At 55.1% G+C, this 10,780-nt stretch overlaps 1 protein-coding gene across 25 annotated transcripts in view; it reads right to left on the minus strand.

The window, feature by feature from the left end:
- Positions 1 to 10,780, minus strand: part of MACF1 (microtubule actin crosslinking factor 1) — a 128,877-nt gene that overhangs the window by 18,032 nt on the left and 100,065 nt on the right. For 16 of the 25 annotated variants that reach the window (XM_042015687.1, XM_042015689.1, XM_042015685.1 and 13 more), the window contains 12 exons: positions 10,248 to 10,414; positions 9,122 to 9,281; positions 8,360 to 8,686; positions 7,630 to 7,714; positions 6,476 to 6,717; positions 6,169 to 6,375; positions 5,338 to 5,457; positions 4,220 to 4,327; positions 3,666 to 3,884; positions 2,895 to 3,098; positions 2,103 to 2,111; positions 432 to 663 (listed from right to left, as the gene is read on the minus strand). In XM_042015687.1, the coding sequence (XP_041871621.1) occupies positions 432 to 663; positions 2,103 to 2,111; positions 2,895 to 3,098; positions 3,666 to 3,884; positions 4,220 to 4,327; positions 5,338 to 5,457; positions 6,169 to 6,375; positions 6,476 to 6,717; positions 7,630 to 7,714; positions 8,360 to 8,686; positions 9,122 to 9,281; positions 10,248 to 10,414 (2,080 nt within the window). The remainder of the gene's footprint in view (positions 1 to 431; positions 664 to 2,102; positions 2,112 to 2,894; positions 3,099 to 3,665; positions 3,885 to 4,219; positions 4,328 to 5,337; positions 5,458 to 6,168; positions 6,376 to 6,475; positions 6,718 to 7,629; positions 7,715 to 8,359; positions 8,687 to 9,121; positions 9,282 to 10,247; positions 10,415 to 10,780) is intronic. The other 9 variants (XM_042015695.1, XM_042015681.1, XM_042015679.1 and 6 more) reach the window with 3 other exon arrangements.

Here is a 10,780-nt window from a genome sequence, read left to right on the forward strand (position 1 = left end):
CAACAAGAGGCCAGCTCAGCTGAGAAGCCACAAGTACTTTTTTTTCTCCTCTGACTGATGCCACCCTGTCTGCTCCAGATGGAAGCAGGTACATCCATCCTGAGGACTCATCCTTGCTCCTACAGCCAGGAGAACCTCCCAAATCCATCCTGAGGACTCATCCTTGCTCCTAAAGCCAGGAGAACCTCCCAAATCCATCCTGAGGACTCATCCTTGCTCCTACAGCCAGGAGAAACTCCCAAATCCAACCTGAGGACTCATCCTTGCTCCTACAGCCAGGAGAACCTCCCAAATCCAACCTGAGGACTCATCCTTGCTCCTAAAGCCAGGAGAACCTCCAAAATAAACCCCTGGGACATCAAAGCCTCCCCAGCAGCGACGGAGCCGTGGTTTGGGGGAGAAGCTGGACAATTAAATCCACCCAGAGGTACCTTTGGCTGCCAGGTCCTTGTCCGCTCCCTGGGAGCGGCCGATGAGCTCTTCCCCACGGCGTTTGAGGGCCTCGAAGGAGGGCTGCAGCTTCTCCAGCTCCACCGTGGAGTTCTTGTTCTCGCTGATGCACTCCCGGATCTTGTCGACCTCGGCGGGGATGAGGGGCGGCAGCCGCAGGCGGGAGGAGAGGCTCTCCAGGGTCTCCAGCATGGGCTCGATCTTGTCGTGGAACTGGAGAGGAGCAGACCCATTAGGGCAGGAGGGATGGGACACAGGGACACCAGCGTGAGCCACGGCCCTGAGCGCTGAGCCCACGGCTCCTCTCGGAGAGGGGACAATGCCTGCGGCAGCAGCAGTGCCACCCCTGCCACAGCAATGCCACCTCTGCAGCAGCAGCAGTGCCAGCCCTGCAGCAGCAATGCCACCTCTGCAGCAGCAATGCCACCCCTGACGCAACAATGCCAGCCCTGCAGCAGCAACATCACCTCTGCAGCAGCAGCAATGTCACTCCTGCAGCAGCAGCAATGCCACCTCTGCAGCAACAATGCCACCTCTGCAGCAGCAGCAATGTCACCCCTGCAGCATTAGCAATGTCACCTCTGCAGCAGCAGCAATGCCAGCCCTGCAGCAGCAGCAATGCCACCTCTGCAGCAGCAATGCCAGCCCTGCAGCAGCAATGTCACCTCTGCAGCAGCAGCAATGCCAGCCCTGCAGCAGCATTGCCAGCCCTGCAGCAGCAATGCCAGCCCTGCAGCCTCCTGCTCACACGTGCCCTGCTCCAGCAGAGCCCACAGATCACCCACGGACACTCACAGAGCTGCCCCCGGCACCTGTGACCCAAACACGGCAGCACCTTGGATTCAGCCCTAAAGATTCACTTTTTTTGCTGCTGTCTCGGTTTTGGTGGCTGGGCACAGAACCCCAAAGCTGGCTGAGGGAATACCCAGGCAAAAAGTGCTGCTGGAAAAGCGCCCGTGTGTTTGGTGCTGATGGGAACCTCCACGTGGTGCAGGGCCAGCGGGAACCCATCCGGCAGGACCAGCGGGAGCTGCATGCGGGTGGGGAGGAGCTGCCATGGAGCTGCGGCCTCACAAGCAGAACCAGAAAGCCAGGAGTGAGGGAGGGAGGCAGGGAGGGAAGGAGGGAGGGGGTCCAGCAAGGTTTATTGTTGTTTTTTCTAAGGAGAAGTCAACTTTGGCCTTAAAGATCCCAAACCCTCTCTGCTGGTGGGAAGGACAGCTCAGCACTGGGGCTGCTCTTGTCCCCCTCCCAGTTCCTACTGGGAATGCAGCGGTGCTGGTGCCCACCAAATCCCAGGCTCTCCCAGCAGAGAAGGGCCAGGCTCTTGGTGCAAAGTTGATCAGGACAGGCTGGCTCAGCCAACAAGCAGGAGCAAACCAGCACATCCAGCTGGAGCAGCGTGACCCCTTCCAAAAGCAAAACCTCCGCTCTGCAGGAAGCATTCCCAGCGGAAGCTGAGACCAGGCGGCCACGCAACGCAAGCCATCCCAAAAAATGTGATTCCAGCCCCCCCCCACCCTGCCCCCGGCATTAATTTTGAAGCACGTTCTGCTGAGCTGTGCATGGACCAGAAATGAAAGTCTGGGTGTAAAACAGAACCAGGCCAGGGAGGGTAAATGAACGTCTGTGGTGGGGGGGGACTCGCTTACCTCCGAAATCTGCAATGGTGGGGCGCAGTCAACACAAGAATGAAATGGGACCATGTGGGGAGGACGGGCACAGGCAGCAACACACACAGACAACACATTCCACAGTGGGAGTGAGAGATGAGAGGGGAGGGGAATGTGGGGGTGGGGGGGAAAAACTCGGAGTTAATACAAGTGCAAACCAAGAGAAGTGACTACACAATACAGGAATTAAGAAAATCAACACCCAGGACGTGACAAAAGCCAACTGTGCTACGGTAACACGGGGTGAAATGAAACGTAACTGGGGGTCATCAACCCTCAGCAGCAGGAATTTCACCCCCTTCCCAGACTTCAGCACCTCCAGTCTCTGCCCTTCCTTTCCTATTTTTCCTCCTGCACTCACCCACCTCCTCAAGAGATGCCCAGACCCTGGAGACATCCATTACCTCTCCCATACAAAGCATCCCATGGCTGCTCGCTGCGCTCACAGCTTATCAGAACTGGAAATTATCTCTTCAAGCTCTTTCAAGAGGCTCTCTGGGCCCTTCCAACCTTGGGCGGATGCCAGAGCAGCCCCTTTGAACCAGCATCATTATTGAGGTCGTAAAAATTTACGACCCTATTTACTGCGTGGAGCCTCGAACGCCTTCTCCTCTGCTCCCACCGAGCAGCAGGAAACTACCCCGGAGGTGCCTGACCACGTTATTCCCTATAAAGGGTTTTACAGTGGGAATAAAGCCACATTCCAAAGCACGTGGCTGTCCCTGGGGGGGCTGTGAGAGGAAGGTTCACCTCCCTGGCACCCCGGCGTACCTGCGTGGACTGCGAGAAGGCCTCGTCGAGCGCCAGGGCCCGCTGGCAAACCTCCTCCTTGATTTTGGCATACGTGGCCTCGGCCCTGGAGTATTTCTCCTGCACCATCTCCCCTTCCTCGGGGTTGAGGTCCTTGAGCTGGGGCCCGATTTTCAGCAGCTTGTCGATGTGAGGTTTGTGTTCAGCGATGGACTCCCTCAGTTGCTAGGGGATAGAGGGAGGGGGGGGAGTGTGGAAAAAAAACCACATTTGTTTAGAAATCTGCTGCGAGCCGCTGCCTATTTATTCCAAACAGCACTCCAAGAGCAGTGATGGGATCTGGGAGGAACTCACACCCTGGATTTCATGCCCCAGCATCTGCCAAGCACATGGCACTCAGCTCTTCCCAACATGGCTGTGGCACAGCGCCTGGCACGGGTCCTTCCCCAGCCTCTGACCCTCCCCACAGCTCCACGGGAGACCCCACTGGGAATTCTTTGCTTTGCAGCCTCTACCCTAAAAGCACAAAGTGGTTTTTTCCTGCCACGAGCAGGAAGGAGATCCAAAGGCAGCCAGGTTTCCTTGGGAGCAAGCTGAATTTTGGTCAGGAGTGCTCCAACACGACAAATGGTTTTCACGTGGCGTGCTCGTGCCACACAAGCAAGCTCCCCAAAAAGGACAGAATAGGGGCAAAAAAGAGAGGAAAATTCAGAAGAAAAAGGTGCTCTTGCCCCTGCCCTCTGCTGAGGGCAGAACTGACGGGCAGGAGATGCAAACCCTGCATCCTCTTACCCTCATGTCGTCCTGCTGCTGCTTGAGCTGCTCGTGGTCGATGGCTGGGGGTGGCAGCTGGGAGATGAGGGCTTGGGTCTCCTCAATCCATGGGTTCAGCTCCTCGTAGGTCTCCCAAAACTGGTTGACCAGGACCTGGGCACGCTCCAGGCGGGCGTAGCGCTCTGAGTTGAGCTGGCTCACAGCCTCGTACTGCTGCACCAGGGACTCGGTTTTCTCCTAAAAAAAAAGGAGGGAGGAGATGCAAAAGGGCCCAGGGAAAGGGCCAGCTCCAGGCTGCGAGCTGGAAGAGAAGGAGGTGCCTTTGGTGGCCTTCCATGCTGTAATTCCAATTAAAGCAGCCTCGGGAATCTCCCGCTCCCCCATCCCCAAACCTTGCAATAAAAACCAGCAATAAAGGAGAGTCATAAATGTAAAGAGATTTCTGCTAATGCTGGTGGGAATTACTGAAGATGGAGCAATTCTGAACTCCTTCTGCCTGGGCAAGGGCTGGGGATTGGCCTCTCTCCCCTCTCTGTCCCTCCCTGCCACAGTGAAGGGCACAGGAGGCTCACTTGGAGAACAGCTTTTTGTTCCTCGCCACAGGTCCCGAAGATCTCGTTGCGCTGGCTGAACAGCTCATCCATGGAGTCTTTGTGCCGGATGATGTCGATGGAAAAAGCCTGCAGGAAGAGGAAGGGGAGAAATCAGAGCTGAGCTCAACCTCTCCCCAGCCTCTCCCGGCACCCTCCTGCCACAGAGACCCCGCAAAACCTGGCGCAAGCGTCCTGTGGCAAGCTGAAAATGTGGCTGGGAATGCAGATTCCTGCCTGTTTTCCTCATCTACACCAACCTCTCTCTTTCAAAGACCTGAAAACAGCTCTTAAAATGAGGTATAATCCACACCCAAGGTCCCCAATGGAGGAAAAGCTCCATCATCCCTTTGTCAGTGAACACAAAATGATGCTCTCCAGAGCTGCATCCACCAATAACTTTGCCATTCCCAAGGTCCATGAGATTAACAGCGGGAAGCTGAGCTCAATTTAACTCAATATTCAACGGTTCAGTCCTCCCTCTCTTAAAACACTGCCTTATTTTCCCTTTTTTTGCTTTAATTTTAAACCCAATAAGCCCACGTGCTGCTCTGATTGCCCCGGCAAAGGGAAGGAAAGGGCCGTTTATTTAAAGTGCATGTTCTTTCAGGCATGAGCTCATCCCAAAGATATATAGAGGAAAAAAAAGCCCCCAACCCCTCCAGCACCTCTTTGTTCCATGTCTGGCTGCTGGGAGGGATCTGTGGAGTCCCTCACTGCAGGGAAACAATGAGCAAAAAGCAAATGGAAACCACCCTCATTAATCAATATATTCATTTCTCTAAACCCTTCCTGCTGCCAGTGCCGGTGAGAGCCCGGCAGAGCTCGCTGCAGTGGCCACAGGGAAAGGCTTCCAAGGGAGCAGCTCTCCCAAGGGAGACCAAACCAGAGCACCCATCAAGCCCTGAATGGCTCCAATGCAAACAGAGAGGAAGCTTTTTTCCTTGGGAATCCCAACACTTGGAGGATTCAGAGCAATTTTTTCCTTTGTTCTTTTTTCCTCCTTACACACCCCAAGGACAAGTGCACCCAAACTGGACCATCCCTCCTTGCTGCCCACCCCACCCAACCCCCTCAGGGAGTGAAGAGTGAACACAGACCTTCTGCACCTGCAGCTGAGCCGTTGTCTGGTCCTGCTCCAGGCGGATGGGACCCAGAGCCATCAGCTTCCGCTTGGTCTCGGCCACCCAGGCCAGCTCTGCGTCAGCCGCCTGCTCGTACTGGCACGGGGGAGAGGAGGGGCAGTGGTCAGTGATGGAGCACACGCAGGGCTGGGGACAGTGGGAATCACACAGGGACCCGGTGGGACCCGGGGACAAACGCCTCGCCCTGGCATGCGGAGGAGAAGGGGACATCAAGGTGGGGCTCGGGTTCCTGACTCCACGCTGCCCTCGTGGCTCCTGCAGCTGGTTTTGGGGCAGGCTGGAGCAGCCACCTCTCCTGACACCTTCCCTGCCTGCAGAGGAAGGGACATCCCTATAAACAGGAGCATTTCCCTCGCTCCACAGAGCACTGACTCCATGGTATTCCCAGCACTCCACGGCCTCCAGTCCATGCAGGACAAGCCTTTTTGGGGAGGATTGTTGGCCTGGAACAAGTCTTTGTGCTCCCACAGCAGGGGATGATGTTTTCCCAGCTTTGACAGTCACCTGTCACCAGGTTGACACCATCTCCATCCCCCTGCAGGCAGCAGTTCACAGGCGGGACAACACGGTGCTGCTCCGGAATTATCCCATCCCAAAAACACACACCAGGACGGGTCAGCCACCACCCCTGCTGCCACACTGGGGTCTATTTCTTGGCATTCCCGATGGGATTTGGCCTTCCTGGCTGGCTGGCTGAGCTCGCCATCCCTCCCACTGCCATGGCCCTGTGTGACGAGCAGTGCCCGGCCGCTCCCCAAGAAAACCCTGCAGGGGTTGTTCAATCACCTGCTGAGACCTCTGGATAGCAGCATCGATTTCTTCCACCCTCTGTTTGATGGTGTCACTGACCACCTTGTAGCGCTCGTTGGTGTCCGACACCAGCTTGTCCAGCCCCTCGCGGGCTCTCCAGGGCACCAGCTCCAGCAGAGCCCGGCTCACCTCGTTCACCGTGTCCAGGATGAGCCTGTGCTCCATCACCTCCTTCTTCAGCTCCTGGGGACGGCACCCATGGATGTGTGTCCTCCCCAGCTCCTCCCCAAAGCAGAGAACAAACCACCCTCACGCCCCCATCCCGTGGGTGCTGCTCTCCCACCTTTTGCCGCTGCTGGAATTGGGGAATCTGCTCGCCGGCGGGGGATTGTGCCCCGCTGGAGGCCAGCTCGTCCTCCACCTTGCTCATCCATCCAGTGAGCTCCTCGTGGGTGGACTGGAATTTGGTGGCCAGCTGCCGGGCCTGCTCCAGCGTGCGCAGGGCCTTGGAGCTGGCGGCGGTGATGTCGGAGTAGCGGGTCTTGATTCCGTCCAGCTTCTCCTGGATCAGCAGCACCTCCTCCCCTGCGGGACAGCAGCAAGGGGAAAATTGTCCCAGGGCCCCTCTCCCAGGGCTACATGGCAGGGGGGTCTCAGAAAATGATGCTGGGCTCTGGAGGCTTCAGGAGCCACCCCAGGAGGCTTCAGGAGCCACTTTCTCTGTCCACCTTTTAACCAGCGAATTCCAGCCTCACTTTGCTTCGTATTAATGCAACTTCAGCCTGGTTTTACTCAGAGCTGACATTTTCCATCAATGCAACACCCACCTTGTCCCTGGGATGGGATGGGATTGGGAGTGTGCTGCAAAGCCCCAAAGCCACCCCATCTCAGTTCTCAGCAACAAGCCCCAGCTCGAAGAAAAAAGGGTCAGTTCACCCCTTGCTGCTCTTTCCAAGAGGACACGGAGCTGCCTGCCAAATCCTTTGTAATCACTCTTCCTGCTCCACAGCTCCCACAAGGACACGGGGCTGTACAGCTGCTCCGAGCACACCACATCTGAAGGAAACGCAGCGCCCCGACCTCTCTTCCCACTCATAAACATAAACTCACACCCACGTGGCAACAGCCGCAACTGCTCAGTCTGGGAAAGCAATATTAGGAGAGGGCTGGGGGTATTTTTAACCTCTTTTCCGTGTGATTTTGCAGCTGGCTGCAGTGAGAAAAGCCTCCCTCAGCACTGAGCATCCCCACGGCAGCAGTGGGAATCACCCGCTGCGAGGCTGGGATTTGGGACCAAGCAAATCCTGAGCTGGAGTGTTCCAGAGTGAAGTCTGGATGCAAACCAGCTACTTTGGGAGTCTCCAAAAGGAAATGAAGAGCTGAGGGAGAAAAGCCTCCACCCAACAGAGCATGGACATCCCAAGGAAGAGCATGCTGAGGATGGATTCCCAGACCTCCCACATCTCCCAGAGCGTGCCAGGATCTCCTCTGCGTTACCTGTGGTTTGCTTCAGGAGAGCTTGTCCATTTCTGATGGCTTGGTCCACGTTCTTCTTCCTGTTCACAATTTCCTCATTCAAAGCCTGAAGGAAAAGGCAAATTTGGGTTATCCTGCTGTGGGCAGGTCCCTGTGTCCTGCCAGCCAGAGATGCTCTGGAGAGCGTGAGCTTCCCTGCTGAGCACAGGAAGGGTGCACAACCCATCTGAAAACTGTCCAGTCATCCTGCTACGGGAATTTTTGGGATTTTTGGGACCCAAAGGCTGAAATTTTAGAGCAAACCCAACCCAACCCATTGGACCTGTGTCACCAAAGGACTTGGATTAGACAGAAAAGAGCCTGCCCAGCCCCAGAGAGCGGAAGCAGAGGCTTCCTTGGTGGCCAGCCCAGCTCCAAAAACCCACCAGGCTTTTCCAGCTCTCAGTTTTGGAAACAGCATCCAGCTTTTCAAAGGCAGAGGGTGGCCAAGCTGGCTCAGACACTGCTCACAAAGCAAACGAACCATTTGAAGTTTCCCTGCCTTGAGAAACCCATTTTTTGGGAGTGGAGGGGGGGGCCAACAGTTGTTGTTTATAACACAAGAAATCCCTTTACACTCCTCTCCAAGCCTCAGAAAGACCCAGCAGCAGAACAAGCTTCGCAAAACTAAAGCCAGGCCAGAAACATAAACAGAACCAGACAAACGCAACAAAACCAACAACACAAACACGGAAATAAAAACAGAAAATACCAGCTGGTCGGCATGCTGCTTCTGCAGGACGTCCCGTTTGTAATCCTTTATGGACACTGAGCCCAGCTTGTCCTCCACCTCAGCCAGCCAGTTGAGCACTTCCACCTCCTCCTCCCCAAAAAGCCTGGCGTTGGCCAGAGCCTGGTCCAGCAGTGCTGCCTTGCGGCCGCACCGCTCCCGGACCTCGCCGTAGCGGCTCTGCAGAGCCTCTAATTTCTCAGCCAGCAGCCTCTGCTCGGCGGCACAGCTCAGGGAGGACAGCGACTGCCCGACCCCCAGCGCCCGAGACACGTCGGCAGCGTGGCTCTCTATCTCTTCCTCGAGAGCCTGAATGGCGGGGAGGGTAAAATGGACAACAGGAAGGGGGGAAAAGAAACAAAAAATACAACAAAAAATGAGTGAAGAATGGGGAAAATAAAAGAAACGCAACGTAAAAAGGGGGGAACACGACAATGAACGCAACTGAAAGAATGGAGGAGACACAAAAGCCGCCCCTGAATGGGCAAACTGAGCCAAAATTAAAAAGAAACACATGGATGGGAATGTTTTTTCTATCCAAGTCTGCTGGGAGGTGCAAGGACATCAGTTTAATGTTTACCCACGCCAGTGGGTCAGGGCTTGCAGCCTTCTCTGTACATAAAACAGCCTGGATAACTCCTCCAATCCTTGTTTGTGCCAAAACCCCTCCGGCTGGGGTGGAAACAACCACTGGAGCGGGACCTGACTCCAACCACCTCCATCCTGTTCCTGCACAGGCCCTACCTTGTGGCGGCTGATCTGCTGCTGGATTTTGGCAGTCTGGGTGCCAATGGGCTCGGAGTTGGCCAGTTTCTTCTCCGTCACCGACAGCCAGTCGGACACGGGCTCCGTGGTCTCGTGGAACTGCTTTGCCAGCACCAAGATATCCTCCAGCTGCTTCTGCCTATAAAAAGTAATCATAAAATTAGAAGGAATTAAGTGTCCAAGGCCAGGTTGGATGGGGCCCGGAGCAACCTGAGTGGAAGGTGTCCCTGCTCACAGCCGAGGGTGGGAACAAGATGGTTTTTAAGGTCCCCTCCAAACAAAACCAGTCTGTGATTCTTTGAGTCAACGAAAACACCAAGGAGCAGCTCCCAGCTGGAGCCAGGCATGGGAAGCAGCTTCAGGTATTTGGAAGAGGGGAACCAAAGCAGCCCTGCCCAGAGCAAGGTGAGGCACCATTGTCAGGCAAGCTACAAAGGCAAAGACAAAAATCAATGTGGAGGAACTGCAAAATGAGCTTTTTCCTGCAGCTGTGCCTTTAGGATCCAGTTTATCTCCCTGGGAATGTGGCAGAAAGGCTCCCCTGTAGTGCAGCTTTTTGATGGAAGGGACCTTAAAGACCATTTAGTTCCAACTCCCTTTTCTTCCATCCCTGTCTTGGATGATCCCTCAGCTTGTGGCCAGGCTCTTGGTCTTTCAGAGCTTCTGGTTAAAGGCAGTCCTGGATGGACAGTCCTGGCTGGACCCTGGATGGACAGTCCAGCTTGTTGGCAATGATTAAAAACACTGACAGGGCCCAATCTGGCCTTCAGAAGTGACTTCATAACCTCTAATATCGGCTTAGGTAGAAATAAGTAACTCACAAACAAGATTCTGGCAGCAGAAAGGTGTCAACAGGATGCTGCTAAACGTTAAAGCTTACAGGAATAAAAATAACATCCCTCCCCTGCAGGGAAATTATTTAATCTCAGCTCTTCCCTGCCATTGTAAACCACTGCTATCAGCCTTGGATTCCTCGTGTTTTCCAGCTGTTTCCATGTTTCCAGGATGTACCTGCACCGAAAGCTCCGCCAGCTTCCCGAATGTTGTCACCCCCGGCTCCAGGGCACCGTGACTCGCGGCATGAGCCGGTCCCAGTCCCTCTCACCTGGCAGCTGCCCTGCCCAGCAGCCCTTCCCAGCGCCGTGCCAGGCTCTCCAGCTGCCCCACGATCTTGTCCCGATCCGCAGGCTCGGCCGACTGCGCGATCCTGTCGCCCTCCGCCTGGATCATCTCCACCGTGGCTTTGCGATCGTCCAGGAGGCGCTGGAGCAGCTTTGGGGAGACAAAGGAAGGGGGAAGGTTACCAGATTGGGGCAGCAGAACCAAATCCAGCCCTTGGAGAGGTCAGATCTCTAATTGTGGCTCAGAACCAGCGCCAGCAGTGGGCTGAGACCAGGCCCAGCCCGGGGGGACGGCTCTGCCTTCTAAACCAGTTCAAAAAATTATAGAGTTGTATTATATTGTTGTATTATATTACATTATAATAGTCACATGCTTCGATTTGGGCAGCCCTGAAGTGGCCAGGCAGCTGGGCAGGGTGATCACTGTAGGTCTCTTCCAACTGAACTTTCATTTTATCTATTCTACTCCTATTCTATTCTATTCTATTCTATTCTATTCTATTCTATTCTATTCTAT

The sequence above is a fragment of the Corvus kubaryi genome, unplaced genomic scaffold (genome assembly GCF_017639235.1).
Source record: "Corvus kubaryi isolate FWS band 111438036 unplaced genomic scaffold, C.kubaryi_AGA036_p1.0 split3-37304, whole genome shotgun sequence".
Classification (NCBI taxonomy): domain Eukaryota; kingdom Metazoa; phylum Chordata; class Aves; order Passeriformes; family Corvidae; genus Corvus; species Corvus kubaryi.